The 27,961-nt window shown below is 37.5% G+C and overlaps 1 protein-coding gene across 3 annotated transcripts in view; it reads right to left on the minus strand.

Moving 5' to 3' along the window:
• Nucleotides 1-5,181: 5,181 nt before the first annotated feature.
• The window catches only part of RBBP8 (RB binding protein 8, endonuclease), a 70,341-nt gene continuing 47,561 nt past the window's right edge, over nt 5,182-27,961 (minus strand). For 2 of the 3 annotated variants that reach the window (XM_054723981.1, XM_054723982.1), the window contains exons 9-19: nt 25,552-25,649; nt 23,824-23,936; nt 21,663-22,545; nt 21,453-21,579; nt 19,303-19,391; nt 18,938-19,055; nt 14,024-14,164; nt 10,401-10,470; nt 9,005-9,101; nt 7,204-7,345; nt 5,182-5,692 (exon numbers count right to left, since the gene is read on the minus strand). In XM_054723981.1, the coding sequence (XP_054579956.1) occupies nt 5,595-5,692; nt 7,204-7,345; nt 9,005-9,101; nt 10,401-10,470; nt 14,024-14,164; nt 18,938-19,055; nt 19,303-19,391; nt 21,453-21,579; nt 21,663-22,545; nt 23,824-23,936; nt 25,552-25,649 (1,976 nt within the window). In that variant the 3' untranslated portion in view covers nt 5,182-5,594. Of the gene's footprint in view, nt 5,693-7,203; nt 7,346-8,391; nt 8,502-9,004; nt 9,102-10,400; nt 10,471-14,023; nt 14,165-18,937; nt 19,056-19,302; nt 19,392-21,452; nt 21,580-21,662; nt 22,546-23,823; nt 23,937-25,551; nt 25,650-27,961 lie in introns of those variants that run through there. The other variant, XM_054723983.1, reaches the window with a different exon arrangement.

Consider the following 27,961-nt stretch of genomic DNA (forward strand, 5'->3'; position numbering starts at 1 on the left):
ATTTAGTAATTGACCCAAATTTGCAAAAACATGCCTTAAAAGTTTATGGTGTTGGGACATGAGGCAAGCATCTGGTCATATTTAATGGACTTACTAGCAGGATTTTTTCCTGAATTGAGAGGCGGGGTGCACATTAGGTGAACATATCCGTGGGGCCATTTTTCATGAGCACATTCTTCAGATAGAATACCAGAATTCCGGAGTACACTACTTCGTGTCAGTTTACCTGAACATTCTGAGGTCCAACCTTGCTGTCTCCCTGGAGGCAGAGCCAAGACTGAGCCTAGGCCTTTCAGCAATGAGTGTTCTAAGGTATAAAAAGGGGGAATTTTACAAATGATCACTTTGGCTACTTCTAGTACTGTGTTGAATAAGAGTGGTGAAAAAAAAAGTTATGAAAGAGGACATCCCTGTCTTGTTCCTTTTCTTAGGGGCATTGGTTTTAGTTTTTGTCCATTGAATATGATGTTGGTTGTAGATTTGTCATATATGACCTTTACTATCTTGAGATATGATCGTTCTGTTCCCACTTTGCTGAGAGTTTTTATCAAACCTGGGTGTTGGATTTTGTCGAATGCTTTTTCTGCTTTTATTGATATGGTCATGTGATTTTTGTCTCTCAATTTGTGATGTATCACATTGATGTGTGAATATTGTACCAGCCTTGCATCCCTGGAATAAATCCCACTTGGTCATGATGAGTGATCCTATCTAATAATAGAGTAATATGCAGATAAACATCACTCCGCTACGCCCACGATTGGGCAGCAGGAGGCTGGGGGGCGGGACTCGGGGTGGCCTATCCAGCCATTGAGAGGCGCAGGGGGCGGGACTTGCCGGATCCGTCGCTGCTGAGGGGAGACCCCTCAGCGTTCGCAGGTCCGAGTGGTAGCGGCGGATGGGGGTGGGTCTGGGCGCCGCCACCACCGCCCCTGAGAGACCCCGCCCCCACCGCCGCCGCCGCCCCCGGAGAGACCCCGCCCCCACCGCCGCCCCCGCTGCGGGTCTGGGGCGGTGGTGCCTGGACCCGCCTCCATGCACCTGCACTGGGGGAGGGCCTAGTCAGCCACCACCGAGGCTGCTTCAAGGGCCAAAGAGGGAGGCAGGGCCAGACCTCAGCAGCTGCAGCTGCTGCGGGGCCGGGGAGCCAGGCAAGGCTGGACAGGCAACCTCAGGGTGGGCCTGGGGGTAGGTCCAGCGGTGCAGCTTGACAGCAGACAGCAGGGCCTGCTTGGCTGTAGCTGCCAGTGACCCACAACAGGCAAGTGGGCCTGCAGGCAGCACCCAGCAGGGCCTGCTTGGCTGTTGCCGTGGCGACCTGGGAGCAGACAAGGGCAGCTGCAGGCAGCACCCAGCAGGGCTTGCTTGCCCATCGCTATGGTGTGGAGCAGGCAAGCCCCGCTGAGAGCAGAGAACCACAGGGAGCGGGCCTAAGCCATCAGCAGGACATGCCCTGAGGGCTCTCGGATTGGAGAGGGTACAGGTCGGGCTGAGGGACCCCCCGTGCATGAATTTCATGCACCGGGCCTCTAGTCTTTTTAATATATTGCTGGTTCCAATTTGCTAATATTTTGTTAAGGATTTTAGCATCTGTGTTCATCAGGGATATTGGCCTGTAATTCTTTCTTTGTAGTGTCTTTATCTGGTTTTGGAATTAGGATAATGATGGCCTCATAAAAAGAGCTTGGAAGTGTTCCTTCCTCTTGGATTTTTTGGAATAGTTTGAAGATAGGTGTTGGTTGTTCTTTGAAGGTTTGGTAAAACTCTCCTGTGAAGCCCTCAGGACCAGGGCTTTTGCTTGCTGGGAGTTGATTACTGCTTCTATTTCATCAGTTCTTATTGGCCTATTCAGATTTTCTGATTCTTCCTGATTCAGTTTTGGAAGATTGTATTGTTTTTAGAAATTTGTTCATTTCATCCACATTGTCTAGCTTGTTGGCACATAGTTGTTCATAGCAATATACTTTGAAGTTTGTTGGAACTTACTTCACAGTACAATGTGGTCACTTTAAAAAAAATGTGCCAATTGTGCTTCTCTGTTGCCATCTCCTGTACATCTTGGGAATAACACTTTAGGGCAGGGCAGATGGCAAAGTTGTTTTATCTGTGCATGTTGAATCCTGTTTGCTCCTCATGTTATTTAAGCTTTTTATATCATTAGTGGTTTTTTGGTGGGGATCTATTGGTTATGAAAGAGATGTCCTCTATCCCTGAATGAGGGTAATGTGTTAAAACTCTCACGAGTATAAATTTGTCTATTTGTCCTTGTAGCTTTGTTTTATATAATTTGAGTTTATGTTAGGTGCATGTGTATGTTTTACATGTTTTTATTGATTTTAGAGAGGAGAGAGAAACATTGATTGGTTGCCTCCTGCACGCCCCCAGAGATTGAGCCCACAACCCAGGAATTGAACTGGCAACCTCTTGGTGCATGGCTCAGTGCTCAACCACTGAGCCACACTGGCCAGGCTATGTGAACTTTGAACTTCCTGGTAAATAGGAGTTATTGATAGGATTGCTGGTTTTTATTTCTAGTAATGCTTTCTGCCTTTTAAGTGTACTGTAAAGCCTAGCAGTCTGTAGTTTAATAAACTTCCCACGTGGTTTTGATGAACATTCGTTTGAATACCATTGAACCAGCCTGAAACAGTGATTTAGGGCAGTGGTTCTCAAACTCCAGTGTACCTTTGAATCACTTAAGAAGCTTTTAAAAAAGGACTGATGCCTAGAACTTGCCCACAAATGATTTAATTGGTCTAGGGTGCAGCAGACTTTTGTCTGGGATATCATGGATGCTGAGGCTGATGTAACATGCCACCCATAAGTCATTTCACAATTTTGTATTTATCCAGTCCTACTGATTGGATTAATAAGGTGATAAACCTGAATCATTGAAATAAACATATACCTTGAAAAAAATTGTTTATTGGGGTTCTGTGTAGGGTTTGAGTAAAGGAATCTGCTACTAATAGTTTTAAGGCCTAAAGACTCAAGTCTAAATTTGTTAGTCTTACCTTTAAGACACAAGTTTACTGCCTCGTACTAATAAACCTGTATGTGCTTCCTAGGACTTAGGAAGGGATAAAAGCACCCTACTGAGGTTCCAGTTCATAGGGACCTTGCAAGTCAACCAATAATCTCTGAGGCTCCCTCTGACTTGGTATTTTAACATTTCAATATTCAGCTTAGTTTCCCAATTTAGACTGCACTGTCTCGTCTTCCCTGCTTCCCTAGTTAAATCGTCCTAAACAGTTCAGGTTCTAATTATCCTTAACATATTTTTGGTACTAAATCTAAAATTCTTTGACTTCTTAGGCATCAATCAATCAAGCAATCAATTTATATCTGGTCTCCCACTGGGCAATAATAGGATCTCACATCTCTGTAGCTCCTAAATGCCTAGCATATAGTTTATATGCAATGTTTGTTATTTTTCCCTCAGGACCATGAATTATTACCTCTGCCACTTGTTTTATTCCAGTACAGTTTTGTTGAAAGCTTGCTTTTTGCCCAGTAAGCTTCCATTACTGTACCAAAGGTTCCCAACTCATACCTATTTATTCTAGAAATTTTCTTTGGTAGTCCCATTTAGCCCCTAGTTTCCACTGATCATTCTCCAACAATAACTCTCTTCTGGCCTCTGCTGGCGATAGCACACAACTGCTTGCCTAAGTGTATATGCTATAGGACTCAAGTGGAAGGACACTTCAGTTTTCTAAGGAGCCATTCTAACAGCAGCAGCTCAGCAAAGAAAGAGTTTGAGATGTCCCTTCTTAAACTGCTAGAATTCTTGAGATAGCTGGATGCTGAAATTTGGGATATATTTGAAATGCTTATTTCCAAAGTGGCATTTTTCAATATAAAATTCATGTTTGTTATGCTTAGATGTCAGGGATAACAATAAAATTCTTAGGTGTGTCTTCTTTAAAAGCTTGTTCCTTTGAAAGAAAATTTGTCCAATTTTGCCTGATTCTGTCTTTAGTATTGTGCCTGGTAAAGTGCTTGATAAATGGTTTTTAAATAAATGTATTAGTATTTGGTTTATGTAACACTCTTCGTTTTTTTGTAACTGAATTACAAATAAACACTACCCTGGGTCCACAAGGGCATCCTGGAGCTGCACTGCCAGCCTTGGATGCCAAAAAGAAAACCAGTCATTTGTTGTTTAATCTGCTTCTTAGATCCATTTTTGGCAGCGTAATGTTAAGCTCATACATAAATTCATAAGATTATTTGAGAATTAAAAGAAAAATCTATGTGAATAGTATAAACAGTTCTTGGCATAGTTATGAATGGTTTCTATCATTTTGGGGGAGATTAGGTAACTGTCAGCAGAGAACAAAAATCAAACAGGATAGAGAAACAATTTGGGATGGGAAGAAAAGTGCTCAGTAGCAGTTATGATAGGGTTGTAAAAAATTCAGAATCACATTCAGAGCCAAATAATGTACACAGGGCGTCTGACATATACTCAATGTAAGTGATTTCCCATCTTCTCTGTGAGAACCCAAACTGATGTAATTTACTCACATGAGAACCTTGATCAGTGAGGAAGTCAAGACTAAGCAATGATCTGAGAAATAAAGATTATACCTGTAAGCTTACTTAGGTTTTAGTGAGACATTCTATTCAGTGTCTATGTAATCCTGCTTATATAATACTATCAAGATCTGGATTAAAGGAATACACACTAAAATCCACTGATAAACAAAATGCCACTAGAAAAGGTGACACAGATATGCTCAGTTATACTTAGGTCCAAGAGGAATAGAAAGTTGCTAAATAGAGAAATCTATTTTGTTGCCAAGTTGGGAGTTCATAACATTAGTCAATCTAGAGAAACAATACAACTAAACTTGAACATATGGGCAGAGAAACTCAACAAATTTATCTTGAAAAATGCACCAGAAAAAAAAAGTATAATGAAAAAAAAAACACAACACAAATTACATGTGAGAAACTGGAATATTAGCATCAGATCAGAGGGCGATCTTAACTTATAGTTCATGCAAAAAGAAAAAAAGTTGGTATTTTTGGACACCTCGAAAGGAATACGCTCCACAGTAGCACTTCATTTCAATTCAACAAAAGAAAAAAGCTGGAAAACTAAAAGGACTATTAAAATTCAGATGTTTAAACACTTAAATTTAGATATTGGAATGACCAACAGAAGAGCAGTGATTAAGAGGATGAAAATTTGTAATGATAAACATGAAGTCACTACTGAATGCAAATACCACGGAAAGATGGAATAAAAAGAAAAGATCTGAAAAACAACAAATCACAGACAATTATATTTTCAAAACTGTAATTGGGTAATGCCAAACAAAGTAAATAAACAACTCTTAACTTAGAGTGCAAAATTAAAGCACCTTATTGTTTAGAGGTGCAAAAGCAAAAAAACACAATATAAACTTCCCCACATTTTAAGTAGTTGTGTGGTGGGTAAATGCCATTTAAAAACATTTTTAATAGAAAAATGATTTATAAATCAGTTTACAGAAGATTTAAAAAAAATCAGTGTTTAATACCAACATTAGCTATAAATAACTAGAAAGAAAAAATGGTTCTCTATCCTGCTTTTGCTTCACCATCTATGTCTTCTGCTCTTTGCCTTTCGAAGAAAAGATTGCATTATAGGGCTGCCGTCTTTTTGGACGAGGAAAAGGATCAAGATCTTCCTTAATATAACCTTAAAAACAAATTACAAATTTAGAAGACTATATTAGCAACATGTTTCTTTCAGTAAACATTTAACTTATTTAATGCCTTGTAAGTTTACATGATTCTATTAGCTGAGTGATGCTGAAGGATTTCAATATTTAGCATCAATTTCCTCATTTATACTAACCATCATAGTAGCAAACATTTATCAAATGTGTTATGTACATTACCTCAGATAACACTCATAGTCCTTTGAAGTAGCTTCCACTATACTATTATAATAAACTAGAGACCCGGTGCATGGGGGGGGGGTGGGGTCCCTCCCTCAGCCCAGCCTGCACCCTCTCCAATCTGGGACCCCAGTGGGATCGGGCTGAAATAGGCATTTGGACATCACTCTCACAATCCAGGACTGCTGGCTCCCAACTGCTCGCCTGCCAGCCTGCCTGATTGCCCCTAACCCCTTCTGCCTGCCAGCCAGCCTGATCACCCCCTAACTACTCCCCTGCCAGCCTGATCGACCCCTAACTGTTCTGCTCCCCAGCCAGCCCGATTGCCCTCCACTGCTGGCCCGATTACCCCTAACTGCCCTCCCCTGCAGGCCTGGTCCCCCCCCCCAACTGCCCTCTCCTGCAGGCCTGGTCCCTCCCAACTGCCCTCCCTTGCTGGCCTGAAAGCCCACCACTACCCTCCCCTGCTGGCCATCTTGTGTCCACATGGGGCAGCCATCTTGTGTTGGACTGATGGTCAATTTGCATATCACTTTTATTAGATAGGATTCCAGGTGCTTATCAAAAAGACTTTTTGTAGCAGCTATTTCATTAGATGACAAGCCCCTATACTCTTCAGATTATTAGACTCTCCTAAGGTATTCAGGGGAAGGCTGTTCTCCAACCACACCCTTAGGCTATATTAGTACAAAGAGGCTCTCATCCAGATTAATTCTAAATGATGACCAGCGGAGAGATCATGTCACAGAGGACTTAATGTGGCTTGTTAAGGGGGAAAGTGGAAATATGGTAATGACTGTCAAAGACTGCATCTTTTGGAAGAACTATCTTACCATTAAATGTCTAGAGCATTAAAGTTGCATACATCCTCAAATTGTATTAAATGTGTCATTTTTGAATGAGCTAGTTGCATATCAACAATTTTCCAAGCAAACAAACAAAGGTCATTTTTACTCATACGTGGTTTAAAAATAACCAACATTATTCTGGATAAGTGAGGTTTTAAAGTCTAAAATTCAGAGTAGTGGCTTTAAAATGATAAACTTTGCAACTTTTATAAGATTATTTTAGTAAAAGTTGTTTTGATGATAGCAAGAAGGAGCAAATTGCTTTCTGAAATTTGAATGACAGACCAGGATAATGCATACACTATCACACTAAGCAGTGGTCGCCAATCTTTCGGATCTCACGGACCACCAGTGGTTGGTGACTGCTGCACTAAAGTATTATAAACAATTTCTGATTCCAATGAAATTACTTGAAGAGTTGAAGGTAAGCCTTTTATCTTTAGGAATTTGTTTACTCTCACCTCTTTCCATACAAGTCTGAGTGGAAGGAAAACCAACTTCCCAGAAATTCTCTGGTGTGTTGGGTGGAATGTAGCGAAATCGGTGTCTTGAACAGGAAGCCAGCTTCTTTTCTCTTTCTTCTGCTGGAATGTCTGCATAATACTAATAATAAAAACTGGTAAGTTTTCCCACTTAGGAATAGTAAATGGGGTGATTTGATTATTGATTATAAACTTGAATCTAAGAAGGCATGCTAAGAAAAGTATACTGCCTGATGATTGTAGTATTAATTACTAACAGTAATTACTGCTGGTATGTGAAATGTTTGCTTCACAAATGAGAAAAGAAGCTTGTATTACAATGTACATCAATACATTGCCTCCTTCATCAGTAAAGTCTACAATGGGAAGAAATACCAGCTGAACTTTACAATGTGTTGAGTGACACAGATGATTTACTTATGGTGCAAACTCTTTCCTTTGCCAGACCGGTAACAGAAATGAGAGGCCTGCATTTTTGAACAGCACTTTCTCAATTGTTATTTGGATATAATGTATGTTTTGAAGTAATTTTCCTATCTCTACAGTTTTAAAAATAAAGGTTTAATTTTGAATGCGAAGGGCTTCATGATCCCCCTCCCCCAAACTGTACTTTTTAATTGGGATTAAAGGCATATCATTTTTTTGCAATTACAATCATAACCTGAATTTCACACAAATAAGGATAAAACTTATATGTACAAACTGTACAGGTCTTTAAGCTCTAGATCTAAAGAAAACAAAGTAGTGTAAAGTTTAATAGAACAGAGATATAGGATCATATATAATCCAGCTAATTCCATTTTATAGTTGAGAAACTAAAATTTAAATTTGAGGTAAAGGTATTTCATACATTTTTTTTCTTTAATTAAAATTTAATTAAAATTTTTTAGAGTATCTCTGAAACAACTTTTTTTGGGTATCTTTTTCATCATTCTCATTGCCATGAATTAAGCCTTTGTTATCTTAGCCTGGGAATGGGGATGGGAGCCCTTAAAGAATCAAAGTTATCAATCAATGTTAGAGAAACACTACCACCAAATCACAACATATTCACAAACAACACGGGCTAATGTGTCTGTAACAGTAAGTGGGAGAGTAGTAGAAGATGAAGTCAGAGAAAAGTGGGGTGCTAAAGTGTGCTGTAGGGCTTTAGATTCTGTTTATTAGTGAGATAAGACATTTAAGGGTTTTCGGTAGAGAAGTGACATGATTTAACTTTTATTCCAAAAACATCATTAGGAAAAAAAGTCCATTCATTGCTGTGTTGAAAGTACACCCTGAAGAGAGAAGAAAGAAAAGGATAATGGGGACGGGTATATGGGAACTCTCTGTATGTATTACTCAATTTTGCTGTGGACCTACAACTGTTCTAAAAAAGTTTATTAATTAAAAATACCCAGCCTAGCTGGCATGGCTCAGTGGTTGAGCATCGACCTATGAACCAGGAGGTCATGGTTCAATTCCCCATCAGGGCACATGCCCAGGTTGAGGGCTTGATCCCCAGTGTGGGATGTGCAGGAGGCAGCTGATCAATGATTCTCTCTCATCACTGATGTTTTTCTCTCTCCCTAGAACACATAAAAATACATTTTTTATCTATTTATTTCTCTTAGGTTCCAGCCAATATTCTATTTACTGTGTTATTCCTGGCTTAAACTAGGTTTCTAGATACAAATGTAATTTGTATCTATGATTTTAAAATCATGCATTCATGATCTATATAAAGCCATACTGTTAACAACAACAACAACAAATGAACAGTATTTATAGTAGTACTTACAATTTCACATTCCTTACATGTGTGTCCATGCAATTTTCTTCTCTCTTCTTTTTTCCGAACCACTTCAATATGAGGAAAATTTTGTAAGCTAGTCTCTCTGGGGGAAAAAATAAGTTTAAAATTCATCCATTTGTTATTACAAAGATCTTTGGTTTATGTTTTAAATGAACAAAGGTGAGAGCCCAGGGGAAGAAATAATCCCCAAATAAATATTCATTTTATTTGAAATATTTACTCAGTATGTCAAAAACCCAAATACTTCTTCACTCAATCTTCAGTAAATATTAAGTGCCTAATATATGTGAGGTATTTTTATGGATATTTTTCTCTGAAAAAGATAACTATTCCTATTTTTGCCCCCGACTGGTTGAAAATAATAGATTAGGAGATGAAATATAGCCTAAGTAAAAAGGAATACTACCCTGGTCGGGTGGGTCAGTTGGTTGGAGTGTCGTCCCATACACCAAAAGGTGATGGGTTCAATTCCCGGTCAGGATACTTACCTAAGTTTCGGGTTCCCATTCCTGGTTGGGGTGCATATGGGAGGCAACCAATCAATGCTTCTCTCTCTCTCTCTCATCAATACCATAACCAAGAAAGAGAATACTGCCTTTGTTAACTTGGTTTTCTAGTACTAAGAACCCATATTTCAGGGCTAACCTACTCCCTGCCAAAGAACAGATTCATCTACAGACAGTCCTCGGGTTACATACGTCGTCATCTCCCATTTATATAAAAAGAGTTCCATCATTTTGATGTATGTACATGTGCTTTATGTTTTTTTTTTTAAATTTTATTGATTTTTTACAGAGAGGAAGGGAGAGGGAGAGTTAGAAACATCGATGAGAGTTAGAAACATCGATGAGAGAGAAACATCGATCAGCTGCCTTCTGCACACTCCCCATGTGCCCGCAACTAAGGTACATTCACTTCTAAAAAGAATAGTACATGACTGAAAGTTTCAGAATTTAGCAGAATGTAGCATTATGGTTCAAAATTAACTTGAAGGTTTAAAACTCCTTATAAAACAATTCTGAAGCACAACCTAAGGTTTACCACCTAAAGTCTTATACTGTGTAAAAGTTACAGTTATACAATTAAAAAAATTCCAAAGTTCAAATAAACTTCATAATAAAATATATTTGTTATAATAAAATATAGAAAATAACTATCACCATTGTAAAAAAGAAAGGGTAGTGGTGGTAAAACGTTCCTTATTTATAAAATTTGTCATTTTTGTAAAGCTTGAGTTCCAGTTTTGTTAGGGCCATAAATTAAATGAAACACATTGTTTTTTAACCAAAGTAGCAATTTTACAGTTTCAGAGAGGTTCTGACAAAGAAAGCCGTGTTAACACTTTCAATCACATTGGTGGCATTTATTAAGACCAACTTACCTTTCATCATCTTTAAAATATGGCTCCACAAATGCTTTCTGTGTGACTTTATCTTGTTTGTCACCACGAGCTATAAACAAAAGAAGTATACCACAAACTGAATACAGAATTACTAAAATAATTAGCTTTTTTGGGGGGAGGAAAAAAAAAGACGTATTAAGACCTCCATTTTAATAACGAATTTTTCCCTTTCTTTTTCATCTGCATGATAAGCAGAATGCAAATTATGTCACCTCAAAATTACTACTAGCCCAGCTGCAGTGGTTCAGTGGTTGAGCAAAGACCTATGAATCAGGAGGTCATGGTTTGATTCCCTGTCATGGCACATGCCTGGGTAGTGGGATCAGTCGGTTGAAGATTCTCTATTATCATTGATGTTTCTCTCCTCTCCCTTGTGGGTAGGGGATGTGCAGGAGGCAGCCAATCAAATATTCTCTATCATCATTGATGTTTCCTCTCCCTTCTCAAAAATCAATAAAAAATATTTAAAAATCACGCAAATCGGGCTGGTGGTGGGCGACTGGGTGCCCTGCTTTTTTCAACCCGAAGGGAGACAAGCTCCTGATTACTCTGAACTCTAGTTTCTGGGGAGACGCTGGGGACCCAAACTGAACAAGAGAGGAAAAATAACTTATACAAAAAGACCAGTTAGGAGGCCTGTGATACAAGAGGTAGAGATAGGAGTGGTTTAGGCTAGGGTGGTGGCTACAGATATGAAGGGAAGTGTTATTAAATGTATTTTGGAGATAGGACTGCCAGGGTATCAGGCTGGGCTTGAGGGTGAGGTGCAAGAAAAAATCAAATATGACTCTAACATCTATCTTTGGTCACTGTGAGGATAGGTAATAGGGTTTGTTTTTTTTAAAATATATTTTATTGATTTTTTTTACAGAGAGGAAGAGAGAGGGATAGAGAGTTAGAAACATCGATGAGAGAGAATCATCGATCAGCTGCCTCTTGCACACCCCCTACTGGGGATGTGCCCGCAACCAAGGTACATGCCCTTGACCGGAATCGAACCTGGGACCCTTGAGTCTGCAGGCCGACGCTCTATCCACTGAGCCAAACCGGTTTCAGCAGGTAATAGGGTTTAATGAGATGCAGAAAGGCAGGGGAAGATCAAAATTGGGTAAAAAAAAAAGATTTCTAATTTAAGTATGTTCAGTTCAAGGTGCTTATGTCAAACTAGAGGCCCAGTGCACGAAATTCATGCACAGTGGGGAGAGTGTCCCTCGGCCAGGCCTGCACCCTCTCCAATCTGGGACCCCTTGGGGGATGTCCGACTGCTGGTTTAGGCCTGATGCCTGTGGGATCGGCCTAAACTGGCAGTGGGACATCCCTCTCGCAATCTGGGACCGCTGGTTCCTAACCGCTCACTTGCCTGCCTGCCTGATTGCCCCAACCTCTCTGCCTGCCTGCCTGTTTGCCCCTAACTGCTCTCCCCTACTGGCCTGATTGCCCTAACTGCTCTCCCCTGCTGGTCTGAAGCCCCTAACTGCCTCTGCCTCGGCCCCGCCACCATGGCTTTGTCCGGAAGGTCACCCAGAAGATGTCCGGTCTAATTAGCATATTACCTTTTTATTAGTATAGATAAGTAGTTGGATTCAAATCTGGGGATCAGCAGAGAGGGGATAAGGCTAGACGTAATGAGTATACAGAAGCGTCTTTTTCAGTTGGCCCCAAAACAGCATCCACTCTCCTTCCCCTCACACTTCACAGGCTGCAGCTCCTTCTTAGTGTTCTTTGCTGGTTCTTTGTTTCTCTGACTTTTTAAAGTCGCCATATCTCAGAGGTCAGAACTTGAAATGCTTTTCTTTTTTTTAAAAAAAAAAGTTTTTATTGATTTTTAGAGAGGAAGGGAGAAGTGATAGAAACATCAATGATGAGAGAATCATTGATTGGCTGCCTTCTGCATGCCCCCTAATGGGGATCAAGCCTGCAATCCAGGCTTGTGTCTTGACTGGGAATCGAACTGGTGATGTACAAAATGCTTCTCTTTTCTATTTATATTCAACACTCTGATGATCTCATTCAGTGTCATGGCTTTAGGCACCATCTATTTGCTGTTGACCTCCTGCCTGCCTCTCCCCACCACAATAATTTCTTTATTCTGGATTTTTCTGGTTCAAATTCAAGAATCATCAACTGCCTACTAAACACCTCTATTTGAATATCTAGTTTAACATGTCCAGAGCTGAACTTTTGATACCCTCCCCCAAACTTGCTCTTTCCTATGAGTGAAGACTTAGTAGAACTTTTTGATATGAGAGTCAAAAAAAAAAAAAAAAAGAACAAGTCCTAAATTATATGCCTGGGTGATTGGGAAAAAAAAAAAAAAGTCTGAAAGGTCACTTGGTAAGAAATAAATGGAACTTGGCTTAGATATGTTAAATTTAAACTGTTGAGGAGAGACAAAAGTAGCAATAAAAATGCAGGATGGGATTCATCAGAGAAGTCAGACTAGAGATGCAGATTTGGGATCATAATTTCAGAGGTGGTTAATAAAAGCATGAGAGAAAATGAGTGTGAGGGGAAAAAAACCAGTGTATTGCGGATAATCTAGAAAAAAAAGGTTGTCAGAGTTCAAAAGAATGTTGTATCACTGTCACAAAAGCTAAATGAGAAGAAATTTTGGGATGGTTAAGGTGAAATGAAATGTAACTTAAAAAAGAGACAAATCAATTATATCTTGTAAAAAAGAATATCCTTTTTTTTTTTTAAAGTGGAACGAATTTGCAAAAGGCTCTTTTTGAGGGAAAAATGTAAATTTTAACAGTTGTAGATTTTTATCACAAAATTTGCTTGACCAAGATTTTGCCACAGACTGAGCAAGCAAAGCATGCTGTTCTGTATCTTCACTCAGGGTCTCATTCACTCTGAGCTCAGGCTTGTCGTTTTAAAAACCTGATGGAAGCACAAAGGAAAAAATAATCAAGATAGACTGTATCATAGCAGAAGGTGCGCTCTTTTAAACCAGCATAAAAAAAAAGGACTTTGCCCAAGATGAAAAATTCTGTTTTGCTCACAGTGAGAAAATGAGATATTTAGCTAGAATTGTAACTAATTTTCAATTAGACCAACTACTTCAGAGCTTCACTTACAGTACTCTTCTTTTGGTTGCTAACCTACATTATAAACTACTGATTCTAATAAAATGTGGTTTAAGAAGACATATATATATAGTTACATTAAGTATTTTGTCTGGAAAGGTAAAGCATTCAAGCATGATATAAGCCTGAATTTTCTAGAAAACTTTCTCTTTTCACTCTATTACAATCATTAATTTATTACTTAAAAAAAATTTTCTCAAAACTTTTATAAACTTTATGCACATGTTATAGAGAAATGTGTAGTATCGAATCAAGATTAATTTCTAAATCCTGAATAGTATTTTATGGTTACATAAGATGGTAACAAGGAGAAGCTGAGTGAAAGGTACAGGGGAACCCTTTGAACTATTCTTGTAACTCTTCTATTAGTCTGGAAAGAAAACACAAAACCTATGAAAAAGAAATTTATATAAGCAACATGAAACATTAATAAATATACTTCATCCACACTCTACTAATTAGCCTGAACTCAGTGTAACTGAGAAGCCATAAGAAGAAAGAAAACAGCCTTACTGTTTGGTTTCTTTGTTGTAGCTGACAGTTCCTCCTCTTCTGCTACTTGGGGGTAGCTATCTGCCAAACAGGACTCATATTCTTCATGCGTTGTCCGATCAAACATATCTTCCAAGCTATCATTCATTTTTCTTTCTCTACCTATGTAAAAGAGCACTGACTCAGGGCAACAGGCAAGCTTTCTGCTTTCTATATAGACTAATTGCCACAAAGTAATTTTAATGTGCATGAGGCAAGAACAAACTCCCAAATCTAGATAATTACTGTACATTTATAAAACCTCTATGTTATGGCTCCAAATATCCTTTACTCATGTAAAGAGAATGCTAGTTTTTGTTATTTTCATTACAAACATTAAAAATCATTTTCTTCCTATCAGGTCATGTATAATTTATGCTAAACCAAAAGGAGATCTACCAAAGAAACTGAGGAATAAAAAACATATCATAATGAGTAAAAAAAAAAAAAAATACTGCTTAAACAAAATGGGTATAAATAGCTGACATTAAAATCTCTATAGAGCCCAGCGTGGCTCAGTGGTTGAGCATCGACCTATGAGCCAGGAGGTCATAGTTCAATTCCTGGTCAGGGCACATGCCTGAGTTGTGGGCTCAATCCCCAGTAGGGGGTGTTCAGGAGGCAGCCAATCGATGATTCTCTCTCATGATCGATGTTTCTATCTCTCTCTCCCTCTCCCTTCCTCTCTGAAATCAATAAAAATATATTTTAAAAAATACAATAAGCCGAAGCCGGTTTGGCTCAGTGGATAGAGCGTCGGCCTGCGAACTCAAGGGTCCCAGGTTCGATTCCGGTCAAGGGCATGTACCTTGGTTGCGGGCACATCCCCAGTAGGGGGTGTGCAGGAGGCAGCTGATCGATGTTTCTCTCTCATCGATGTTTCTAACTCTCTATCCCTCTCTCTCTTCCTCTCTGTAAAAAATCAATAAAATATATTTTAAAAAAATAAATAAATAAAAAATACAATAAAATATAGAATTTTGTTTACCTGCTTGTTTTTCTAACGTGGCAGCAAAAAATATGTATTTTCTTGCATTACCATTAACACTTGGTAGTGTTGATATAATTAATTCAACTCCATATTTGACATGCAAAATGCTAAATTCATCTTCAGAGTACTAACTGCATTTCCCACCATAGAACCACATTTTTAAATTCACCAGAATTTACTAAAAAACAGAAATAGATCCAGTTGGCTAACAAATATGACAGAACAGAAGCCTACTGAGATTACTCTATAAAATAACTACCATCTCCCCCAATCCATGGTGCTCTAGCTAGCACCCATACCATATTTTATCTTTCTCCAGCACTAACCGTCATCTATCATACCATATACTTATTTTTTGTTCCCTATTAGTACTTTTGTTCTGTTTTGTTTACTCATTGTCTCCAGTTCCTGGAACACTTCCTGGGTGTAAAATTGCAGTTCATTATATACTAAATGATTAGACATTTGTGTATTTTTCATTTTGAGAGTCAAATTTCTGGATAAAATAGACTTCTATGTGTAGGCAGTGTGCTAGGCATTCCCACAGCATTCTGTATATGCAGTTAGTAAATCACAGTAAGTCGCTGACTTCTGCTATGAAATACTTGAGTACAGAGACTATATCCTATTGATCTTTCTATCATAGTATCTGTAAGTCCTAACACAGAGTAGGGATGCAAAAAACATTCTGTGAGTTGAAACATTAGCAGCAACTTAGAGTTTTTATTGGAGTGTTAAATTTTAACCATTTCTAAGTTTTAAAAGGTTTATCTTATGGGCAAAATGGGCAGATAGTTCTGTTTTTTCCTCCAAATAGGGCCTTAGCAATATCTCCTATCCCATGTGCTGTTCTTACAAAGTGATCTCGACACTCCTTCCACTGAGTAGTGAGGGCCACGTTTCTCTTGCTTTGAACCTAGGCAGGTCTTTGTGACATTATGCAATTTCTGAAGCCAGGTCATAAAAATTACCTTTTATTTCTATCTTGCTCTTATGGGATTCTCACTCTGGGAACCTAATCTCCATGTGATGGGAAAGCTCAGACTAGCCTTCGTGGAAAGATCATATGAAGAAGCCCTAAGACTGGATGAGGAGAGATGCCAAGTCACCCCCATCTGTCTAGCATTTCGCTCTTCTAGCTCCAGCCACCATCTGCCTACAACTGCATGAGAGACTGTGAGACAGAACCATTCAGCCAAGCCCTTCCTGAATTTCTGAGCCATAGAAACTATGAAAGAAAACATCTATTAATTTAATCTTTTAAGTTATTGGATTAATTTATTATGCATCATTAGTATACGCAAGACCTATTTAGCCAAAATTAATAAGTCATTAGCTGAAGTTCTAATCTCACTTCTACACAATATTTGCTTAAAATATATTGGGGAACCATTACATTCTTTGAATCAACTAGATAAATTTGAAGCCAAAGTAGTCATACTTTAGTTTTTTTTCCCCTTATAAAAATAAGAAAACATTATCAGGGATGGTATTGTGAACAAAATCATCTATCATACCATATATTTATTTGCTTCTTTGTTCCCTATTAGTTCTGTTCTGTTTACTCATTGTCTCCAGTTCCTGAAACACTTGCTGGTATAAAATTGCAGCTCATTATATACTAAACTAGAGGCCCGGTGCATGACATTCGTGCACGGAGGGAGGGAGGGTGGAGGGTGGCATCTCAGCTCGGACCGCACCCTCACAGTCTGGGACCCCTTGGGGAGGGATGTGGGAGGTTGGCCAACCGGGAAGGGACAGCTGGAGGGCTCCAGGGTGTGTTCGGCTGGTCTTGCTCAGTCCTGATTTGTCAGACCCCAGCAGCAAACTAACCTACCAGAGTGTCTGCCCCCTAGTGGTCAGTGCACATCATAACAACTGGTCGACTGTTTGCCTCCTGGTGGTCAGTGCACATCATAGCAAGTGGTTCATATCATTAGCATATTACGCTTTGATTGATTGAATGGACCACCGGACACTTGACATATTAGGCTTTTATTATATAGGATGATTAGACATTTGTTTATTTTTCATTTTGAGAGTGAAATTTCTGGATAAAATAGAGTTTGTGAACAAAATAATCTTTAAAGTATGTTTTTAAGAAGAAAATTATTTGTGTCATTCACTATAAAAAATACAGTAACCACTGCTAAGGTTTTTCTTTTAATAGGTACCATCCTCTCACAACTCAGGCAGCTGGCTACTTGATCAATATAAGTCATTATTCATTTCTAAGGGACAAAGATTTAAGGCAAAGTATTAAAATTTGCTCTCATTTACTGCATGTAGGGCAGCAAGAAAAAAAGTGTCTCTAAAGAAGTGAGAACAAGAATAGCCGTTTTATTATTTGGCTGAGCAGGTAGACTACAGAATATTCAGCAGATTGAGAATGCAAATACAGTCTGAATATCCTCAGTTTCCAACAGATGAGGGCTGGTAAATGCCTCTTCTGGCACTGAATCCCCAAGTAGCAGGTCCTACACCTTCCATTCAAACGGGTGACAAATGAAACTAGTCCTAGTCTAGCTGATCTCATGTCATATGCTGCTTTAGTTAGGAATGTTGCTAAGGTGGTGCCAAGCAAAATCCTTCTGTTCCCAGCTCTTTTGGACGAAGATTTACTGCTAATTTGCAAATCTATACTAATACTTTTCAGTAGGATCCCCTGTTTTTGCCTTACGAAACTGCTTTGGAAAATTGTATTTCTAAAACAGGACTTTCAAGATTCCCTTTTATACCTTTTACTTATTATTTATTTATTTTTAAATTTATTTTATTGTTGAGAGTATTACAGATGTTCCCCATTTATTTCCCTCCATTTATCTCCCACCCCAGGCCTTTACCTATTTTCTGTACCCATAGGCCATGACTAATTTGTACTTCTAAATCCCTTCACCTTTTTCACCCATCTCCCCAACACCCCTTCCCATCTGGCAACCATCAAAATGTTCTCTGTATCTATGAGTCTGTTTCTATTCTGCTTGCTGATTTTTATTTATTTATTTATTTATTTATTTATTTATTTATTTATTTAAAAATATATTTTATTGATTTTTTACAGAGAGGAAGGAAGAGGGATAGAGAGCTAGAAACATCGATGAGAGAGAAACATCAACCAGCTGCCTCCTGCACACCCCCTTCCGGGGATGTGCCTGCAACCAATGTACATGCCCTTGACTGGAATCGAACCTGGGACCTTTCAGTCCGCAGGCTGATGCTCTATCCACTGAGCCAAACCGGTTTTGGCTATTTTGATTTTAGATTCAATTGTTGATATGTATTTATTGCGACTTTATTGTCCCTATTCTTGATCTTTTTTTTTTTCTTCTTAAAGAAGACCCTTTAACATTTCATGCAGTACTGGTTTGGTGGTGATAAGCGAACTGCTTTAGCTTTTTCTTGTCTGGGAAGCTCTTTATCTGACCCTCAATTCTAAATGATAGTTTTGCTAGGGAGAATAATCTTGGTTGTAGGTCCTTGCTTTTCATCACTTTGAATATTTCTTGCCACTAACTTCTGGCCTGCAAAGTTTCTGTTGCAAAACCAGCTGAGTCATATGAGTGCTTCCTCCCTTACAGGTAACTAACTGCTTTTCTCTTGCTGCTTTTAAGATTCTCTCTTTGTCATTTTCATTATGATGTGACTTAGTGTGGGCCTCTTTGTGTTCCTCTTGTTTGGGATTCTCTGTGCTTCCTGGACTTATATGTCTATTTCCTTCACCTGGTAGGGGAAGTTTCTATCATTATTTTTTCAAATAGGTTTTCTGAGCTTTACTAAGAGAAATCTAACATCAGAACAGGGAAAAAAAACACTTTGTTCATGGTGAAGCGATCACTTGTGCTTATCAATGCAATGGTATTTCCCTCCATATTTTTATTAAAATAAGAAAATAAATCATATCTTACTTGGACTTTTTTCTCCCTTCTGCTCTTGCTTCTTCATCTTTGAAAGCACAGTTTCACTGACCAATGTACAGTCTGTGTCCACTGTCTCTCCTCCTGCTAATCTTGATTGACTGCCATCCTGAATATTTAAAAATCCAAAATTTTAACAATTGTTCCTTTATGTTCTTATATTTACTTTAAAAAACATTCTGGTAAAATACATATAAAACATTAATTTAACCATTTAAGTGTACATTTCAGTAGCATTAAGTTATATTTACTTTTACCTTTTAGAAATATAGATTCATATTTTATTGCCTGTAGAATATTTTAGCTTTGATATACAACACAAGCATCTTAAGCCTCGGTTTTACTTTCTAACTTACCTTTGTATCTATTACAGTAATATCCATTTTATACTGAGAAAGGTCTGCTCCTGGATCTATACTCCACTGGATATTTTCAAAGAATACATCTTAGATAAGGAGAAAAAAAATACAATTAAGAACAGATTTTAAAAAAATTCTCATTACTTTAAAACATTATAGGATGCGCAGAATGAAGAGAAGTTTTGGTAAAGGACTTGTATCTACGATATATAAAGAACTCTCACAACTCAATAATAAGACAAATACCCCAATTGAAAATGAGCAAAGGATCTTAATATATAATCTTTGAAAGAAGATATACAAATGGCCAATAAGCATATGAAAAGATGTTCAACATCATTAGCCATCTGGGAAATGCAAATCAAAACCCCAAAGAGACACCATTTTACATCCCACCATATGGCTCCAACCAGAAAGACATAGTAACAAGTGTTGGTAAGGATGTGGGAAAACTGAAACCCTCACATTCTGCTTGTGGGAATGTGAAATGATATAGTTGCTTTGGAAAATTTACCTAGTTCCTCAGAAGGTTAAAAAGAGTTAGCCTATGACCCAACAATTCTACTACTATGGATATTAAAAAAAAAAAACACAGAAAAACAACATATATCCACACAAAATTGTACATCAATGTTCATAGCAGCATTATTCATAATAAAAAAATAAAATAGTGAAAAATATCACAAAATATTATATAATTTCATTACATAACAACTCCAGAAAAGGCAAAGCTATAGAGACAGAAAGTATATTATTGATCGCCTAGGATTGAGCAAGAGGAGTAGGGAATAAAGAATGATTGCTAATGGATACTGTTCTTTCTGTTTTCTTTGGGATGATGAAAAATGTTCTATACATAGATTGTAATAATGTTTAAATAACCCTGTGAGTATATCAAAACCAGTAAATTTTATGAATTTTATGAATGTGCACCAAAAGGTTGCTGGTTTGATTCCTGGTCAGGATACATGCCTGGGTCCTGGGGGCTCGATCCCTGGCAGGGGACTTGCAGGAGGCAGCTGATTGATGTTTCTCTCTCATCATTGATGTTTCTCTCTCTCTCTCCCTCTCCTGTCTCTGAAAAAAAAAAAGAAAAAGAAAAAAAAAAAAAGAATGTGCTTCAGGAAAAAAGGGAAAATAAACCTAGAATTAAGGAATAACTTTCTAATGAAGAATAAAAGACAAAATACTGCGTATGAAGTACAGAAATACTTGGTTGCTAAAAAAAACCAAAGACTCCTTTTCAACAGAGCAGACTTATGAAAAGAATGATATACATATTACAGCAGACAATGTTTTAAAACAAGAAGCTGAAAAACCCATGTAAATATATGTTTATAGATATACATGTAAACACAAAGAAAAAGAACAGGTTACCTATGGGGTGAGAAACAAGTTTTGGATGATGAAAATTCTACTTTATATATTTTAAAATTCTGTGTACCTTTTTTTTAAAAGCTTTTGTAAAGAAAATAAATAACTACGGCCCTGGCCAGTTAGCTCAGTTGGTTAGAGCAGTGGTTGGCAAACTGCGGCTCGCGAGCCACATGCGGCTCTTTGGCCCCTTGAGTGTGGCTCTTCCACAAAATACCACGTGCGGGCGCGCATGTACAGTGCGATTGAAACTTTGTGGCCCATGTGCAGAAGTCAGTTTTCGGCTCTCAAAAGAAATTTCAATCGTACTGTTGATATTTGGCTCTGTTGACTAATGAGTTTGCCGACCACTGGGTTAGAGCATCATCATGATACACCAAGGTTGTGTGTTCGATCTCTGGTCAGGGCACATACAAGAAGCAACCAATGAATACACAAATAAGTAGAATAACAAATCTCTCTATTTCTCTCTCTCTCTCAAATTCAAAAAATGAAAATTTAAAAAAAGAAGTAACTACATAGAATAGATAACTCCACAAAATCACCTATAAAAGTAGGTATTAAAGATCTCAATTCACTTTTCTAAAAGCACAAGAGGACAAATCACATATAAAATGAACCCAAAGAGAATTATTCTGTAAATACAGAAACATGTAGAAATATTTTCTCCCAAAACAATTCAATCTATCCAAAGAATAATATATTTAGTATCTTAAATAATATACCAAGATAATATATATAAAGAGTGGAAGTACTACCTATAGTGTATATACCTTGATTGTTTTGTAGAGGCTTTGTTTTAGCGATTCTACATGGATTCAACTGAAGAACTGATGCAAGTTCACATGCTCCATGAACTGACCTGGTTTTTATTCTTACTGGTTCATGAGAACCAGCACCCTAAAACAGAAAGAATCATTTGCATCTAGGTGAAATCACAAAAAACCATTTAAAATCAAAATCCATAAATATTTAACACAAACCTTCACATCATCAAAAAGATTCTCTGTTTCCAAACTTTCACGTGGATGTAGAGGGATTTTAAAGACGGGATCTTCTTCTTTTATGTGTAATGGTGTTTTGTTATCTGGAGAGGATCTGATCAGGGGCTGAAGGACACACTCCTGTAAACGGGGCTCCTCGGGAGGGTCTCTGGCCGGCACCAAGCTCCCACTCAAAACCTTCCGGCTCGAGGAAGAACCCTTTGAAATGGGCTTCAAAGCCTCATAGAGAGTCACCTGTCTAAATCTGATTTTAGAGGTCTCACTTCCTTGGCTCTTCTCTTGACACTGAATAGCTGAAAACCGATCAGAGAGATCCAGAGGTTTATCCATCACATAGTCTCCATTCATAGAAGAATGACTCTCCAGTGGAAAAGGAAAAGCATTTTCTTTATCAAAAGAGGTTTGGGGGCAGCTTACTTCATCTTCACTTTCTTCCTCAATTTTCTTCCTTTTGGATGTTTTGCATCCCAATGATTTCAGGGGCACCGCATGCTTATCAGTAATAGCATTTTTAATATGATCAATATTCTGTTCACTTATGGATTCACTTATATTTTTATTTATAAGCATCTGTTTATTAGAAGATTGGCTAATGATCTTGTTCCTTTCGGACCCAAGATTAGGATGTGTGAAAAGGGAACTATCTTCAGATTTTGATCTAGTTTTCTCTGATCTAGAATTGGAAGTGCTGCTAAAAGGTGCTGTTTTCAGATGGCTTTTTTTCCCAGTCTCCAAAAGAGAAGGGGACAAACTTGTATTCAAAACAAAACTACTTTTCACATTAGAGGTAGCTCCAAACACAGGAGATGATACCCGAGTAGTCAGTTCTTGAGGAGGAGTCTTTGAATTAGGATCTGAAAATCTAAGAAGATAAAGAAATCAGGTAAAAATTAAAAGATAGCATGATGAGAAAACATATGCTAATTATTAATAAGGTTTTATCTACATATTAGAGATAGATGCTTCACCAGCTTCTTTTCCTTTAGCTGACAAAAAGCAGAGGAAAATGATACAATCCTCCTATCTCAATTCCATGATATTCCTACCTACAAATATTTTTCCTAAATAATTTAAATAACTTCACTATATTAAAAAAATCATATTTTAATAAATTCCACTGGGGACCCAACTTCTGTTGTTATGAAATCTTGTCATGAGTAACTCCAAGAAACGTAATTCTTATACTACAGAACTGAACATGAATTAAGAACCAGCCCTAGCTGGTTTGGCTCTGGATAAAGCATCTGCCTACAGACTGAAGGGTTCTGGGTTCAATTCCAGGGCACATATTTCAGTTGCAGGCTTGATCCCTGGCTCTGGTCAGGGTGCATTCAGGAGGCAACCAATCAATCTGTCTCTCTCACATCTATGTTTTTCTCTCTGTCTCTCCCCCTCCCTCCCACCCTCTCTAAAAATCAACGGGGGAAAAATCAATGGAAAATATCCTCGGGTGAGGATTAGTAACAAAACAGACCCAGTCTGCCTCTAGCAGAGGAGACAGCTTTGGGAGTAGAGACAGTGGTTGGGTAAAGCTCTGCCTCTGGTACTGTATAGCCATGTAGCCTTAAACAAGACACTTAACCTCTCTGGAGCTACATTTTTGTCGATTGTAAAATATGGTGGTAATATTTTACAATCGACAAAATACTACTTTAATGAGTTACTATGATGACAAGTTAAATGTGATATATCTACTTAAAACTTGAAAGCTCTTTTAAAAAGCAAAATGCTACATAGATATAGGTATTATAAATTAATGGTTGTTCTTAAATTAGTAAAAGCAAGGTGCAACACTATCTTTATACAATTTCATCTAAGATTTATACAATATCCAGTTTTTGGGAATGCAAACCCAGACGGGATGACTGGGTTTTTAAAGGGGCAGAGTAACAAGGCTGGGAACTCTTATGTACTGCTTAATAGAAGTACAGAAAAAAATCTAAAAATATGTTTCACTAGAGTAATGCAAAATAGTCCTCAAATGGTCATAAACTAGAGAAAATATTTTTAAAATAAAAATTAATACAACCAGAATAACAAACTATATGCTGAGGGAGAGAAATAGTTTAATTATATGGAACTCATTATAATAGGATTTCACCAATAGTTTATAAATTTTCACCAAAGTGCCCCCAATTACCTTAAACTATCTTTATTATTTCTTGTAGATTCCTCTGAAGGTTGTTTCTTGTGATCTCCTTCCAGAGAGTGACAGAGCTCATCACCAAGAGGGCTCATGGGACTGTGAGATTCCTTCAACAGTAATATATAAAGTACATAAATACAATGAAATATTTTTCCTTAAAAAGGATGAAATACTAATATAGGCTACAATATGGCTGAACCTCAAAAATAGGGTAAATGAAAGAAGCCTGGCTCAAAAGTCACATCATGTAAGATTCAATTTACATGAATTATTCAGAATAAGTGAATCTGTAAGGACAGAAAGCAGATGGGTGGATGCCAGAGGCAGCGAGTACTGGGGAACAAGGACTAAATGTTTAACTGGCTTTCTTTTAGGATGATGATAATAATACTTTGGAACCAGATAGAAGTGGTAGTTGCATAATATTGTGAACAGACTAAATTCCAATGAATTGTACATTTTAAAATGGTTAATTTTACATTATGTGCATTTTTTATCACAATAAAATATATGAAGCACATTTTAAATTTAAAGAGAAAAAAGCAGTACTATTTTAAGTAAGTATATTCCACTACTGGTATATAAAACTCCAATTCCAAAAAAATTATTAAGATGAGGGGAAGGGAATAGACATGATTATTTATACTGACAGGAGATGAAGTTAAAAGGATCCTTTGGAGAGCAGTGGTCCTCAAACTTTAAAAAAGACAACTGAGGATATTGTTAAGATGCAAGTTTTCTTTTAGTGGGTTGGGGGTGGCATCTGAGATTTTGTATCTCTAATAAATTTCAAGGTGATGCAGATGCTATTGGACTGTGGATCCCATCTGAGCACCAAATCCTTAGAGATCAGCTCTATTATTATATTTGGTGTCAGAACTACTGACATGCCAGGCTTATGGGTAGGAGAAAATGAAAAACTATTAAAACACTTAAAATTCAAAAGTTAAAAATTACCCACTATTAAGAATATAGATTTATAACTAGAAGAAAATAACAACAAATTACCAAAATGTAATGAAAAATCAATTTTTACAAATTCAATGAACAGTAAGACAATTTTATAAGACCCATATACATTTACCAACTAAAGCACAGGAGTAGTATTATAAAATAGTATCAAAGTGAAACTTCCTTAAGATTGAAGAATTCAAGTTTTCTATTTTTAGGAATCAATTAAGAAAAAAAAATGTGTCTGAGTAAGGAAGCACTAAAATAATAAAAAAAATCATGGGGTCAATTAGGTTTTTTTTGGATTGGCACTTATAAGGACAGAGAACTAAAATATATATGGTAGTCCCAAGAATTCATCCTGTTTTTCAAATCAAACCCCAGTTTAAAGGAGGTTCAGAAGATCCAATAAATTCTGAAATAAATCTAAAGGCTCAGGCCTTCTCTTAGATGAAACAGGGTAGGAATAGGGGGAAGACTGGGTGCAGGGAAGAGGATTGGCCAAACCCTCTAAGCCATTATCATTTCCCTAAATTTTGACTCAATTCACAACCTATATCCCCAAAATTCTAAAGACTCTAGATTTCTGGAACAGCGTGGGCAGATAATATAAATGAGCCTTTCTAGCCACGTCAATTTTGTTCTAGGCCTTTATCCAATGGTCTTTGGGAAAAAAAGTGGGTGTTTTTTTTTTCTTGCTCAATTCTCTAAAAACTGATCTAAAAAGACACCAATTAATTCATATTATCACCAAACTAAACATCTACTTACGGATTCTTCTGGAACACTAAGTCCAAGTGTCTCGGTAACAATTGTAGCTAAATTAAAAGATGACTTATCAGTGGGATAACTGCTTGTTCCACGTGTTTCTAAGAAAAAAAACAAAAACCCAAAACCCAATTATATAATTGTAGAAACTAGATGTACCAGTCCAAGTTTCTCTCTCGCATTAATGTTTCTCTCTGTCTCTCTCAAATCAATAAACATATCCTTGAGAATTAAAAAAATTTTTTAAAAGAGAAATAAAAGGCTCACAGAACCATTTTATAAGATGGCACTGAACAATTTTTAGTATTCTGTGCAAAAAGGCCCAAATATATCTACTATAAATGGCAATAAGTTGCAAATATCTAGCATCTGCATCTGCCAAACATTTTCAGCTAAATTTGCTATTTATCTTAAGTGAATTGGATGCAACAGATAGATTATTTTTCTTATTGCAACTGAATATCATAAAAACAATATATATATTTATAATGGGTGCACTGTGACCTAAGATATACTATGAATATCAAACCATATTTATAATTCCTTTCATAAAAGCATACTTTATGGGAGAGATTTTCAGTACTGCATAATTTTCAAGTTTTAAACTAACACATATTCCTGCAGAAATCATCTATGTTCAAATACTATATACAGCCCGGCTGGCGAGGCTCAACTGAAGCATCAATCTATGAAGCCGGAGGTCACTGTTTGATTTCCTGGTCAGGGCACATGCCCGGGTTTTGGGCTCACTCCCTAGTGTGGCGCATGCAGAGGTGGCCGATGGATGATTCTCTCTCATCATTGATGTTTCTTATCTCTCTCTCCCTCTCCCTTCTTCTCTGAAATCAATTTAAAAAATTACAAAAAAAGATAGCATTTAAAACACACATATACAAATATTTTATATACACAGAGTTCCAATAATTCAGTAAGTATTTATGGAGCACATACTATGTTCCAGGTGTTGTGCTAGGTGCTAAATGGAAAGAAAAGACTTTTGTCCTCAAGGAACTTATGGGCTATATAGAAAGGTAAAAAGAGAACTGCAATAAAATGTGATAAACTGAAATAAAAACACATTAAAAAGGGGAGATTTAAACATAAAGATTCCTGAATCTGCCTTGGAAAAATCAAGAAAAGCTACATTAAGTGATGCCTAAGCTGACCCTTGAGAGAAAGAGGAATTTGACAGGTCAACTGGACTAGGAGCAGAGAAAAGAGTTCTATGCATGTGTAAGGGTCTATATATGTGAAACAAAATCACACATTCAGGTAATGACATGTGGTTCACAATTGCTGAAAATGAAAGTGCAAAAGATGTAGTAGTAGTAGGACATGAACCCAGACAGGTTCAGATTATGCTAAAGAGTTTAAAATTTATCCTGTAGACAATGAAGAGATAGCTAAAGGTTTTTAATGGAGGACAGATGCAGTATTTGGGTTTAAAAAGTAATTCTAGCCATGATAGGATGATAGAGCAAGAAGCAGTCTTAACAGGTAAGAGGACTAATTCAATTACTAAAACAATAGTATGAGGGATGCTGATTGGCCTAAACTAGTACAATGGGGGTACAGAAGAATGGTTATGGCAGATATGTAGGCGGTGGAATCAATAAGATTCAGAGAGTATTTAGATATGAGAGATAAAAAAGCAGGTGTCTAGGATAACTCACAGTTTTTTTTATTTAGGTAACTCAGAGAGGTATGTAGAATGTCATTTGCTGAGATTGTAAATAAAAGGATGAGGAGTAGGTTTGACAGAAAATTTTCAATTTTGGACATGCTGAAGTTGAAGGATATCCAGGTAGAGATGCTCAATAGTAGGTAGATACACTGGTTTGGAAATAAGGAGAAGTCTTATAGATTTGGGATTTATTAGCATATATGTTGTAGCAGAATATTAACTCTAGGTGAGATTCTTCCAGAAAGAGACAAAAATAGACCAAGAACCATATCTATTGGAGACAGTAACATTTAAAAGAAAGAGAAAGAACAGCCAGTAAAGGAAGGCAAAAAAAGAACAATAAGAAGAGAACCAGGAAGTGGCACCACTTCAAGAAACAGAGAATGCTCAATAATGTCCATTGTCACAGAAAGGTCAAGTAAGACAAGGACTGGGAAGTATTGCTAGTAATTAGATTTAACAACCAGGAGGTCACGGATGACTTTTGCCAGAGCAGTTCCAATGTAATGTGTGAGAAGAGAGTGTGAGACTATATCCTCCTTCTCTGACCCTCCTCTCTCCCTCTTCTTTCCCCTCCTTCACCCCTTTCCCATACTACTTTCCCTCATTGCTCCCCCACTCTCGGGGTGTAAGGGGGGAGTGGATAGTGGGTTCAACTGAAGTGAATTGAGAGAGAAGAGATACTGAAAGATCACTTTTTTCAGCTCTGAGAGAAGCTGTCGCTAAGGA

This window comes from Eptesicus fuscus, chromosome 12, assembly GCF_027574615.1.
Source record: "Eptesicus fuscus isolate TK198812 chromosome 12, DD_ASM_mEF_20220401, whole genome shotgun sequence".
In the NCBI taxonomy this organism is placed as follows: Eukaryota; Metazoa; Chordata; class Mammalia; order Chiroptera; family Vespertilionidae; genus Eptesicus; species Eptesicus fuscus.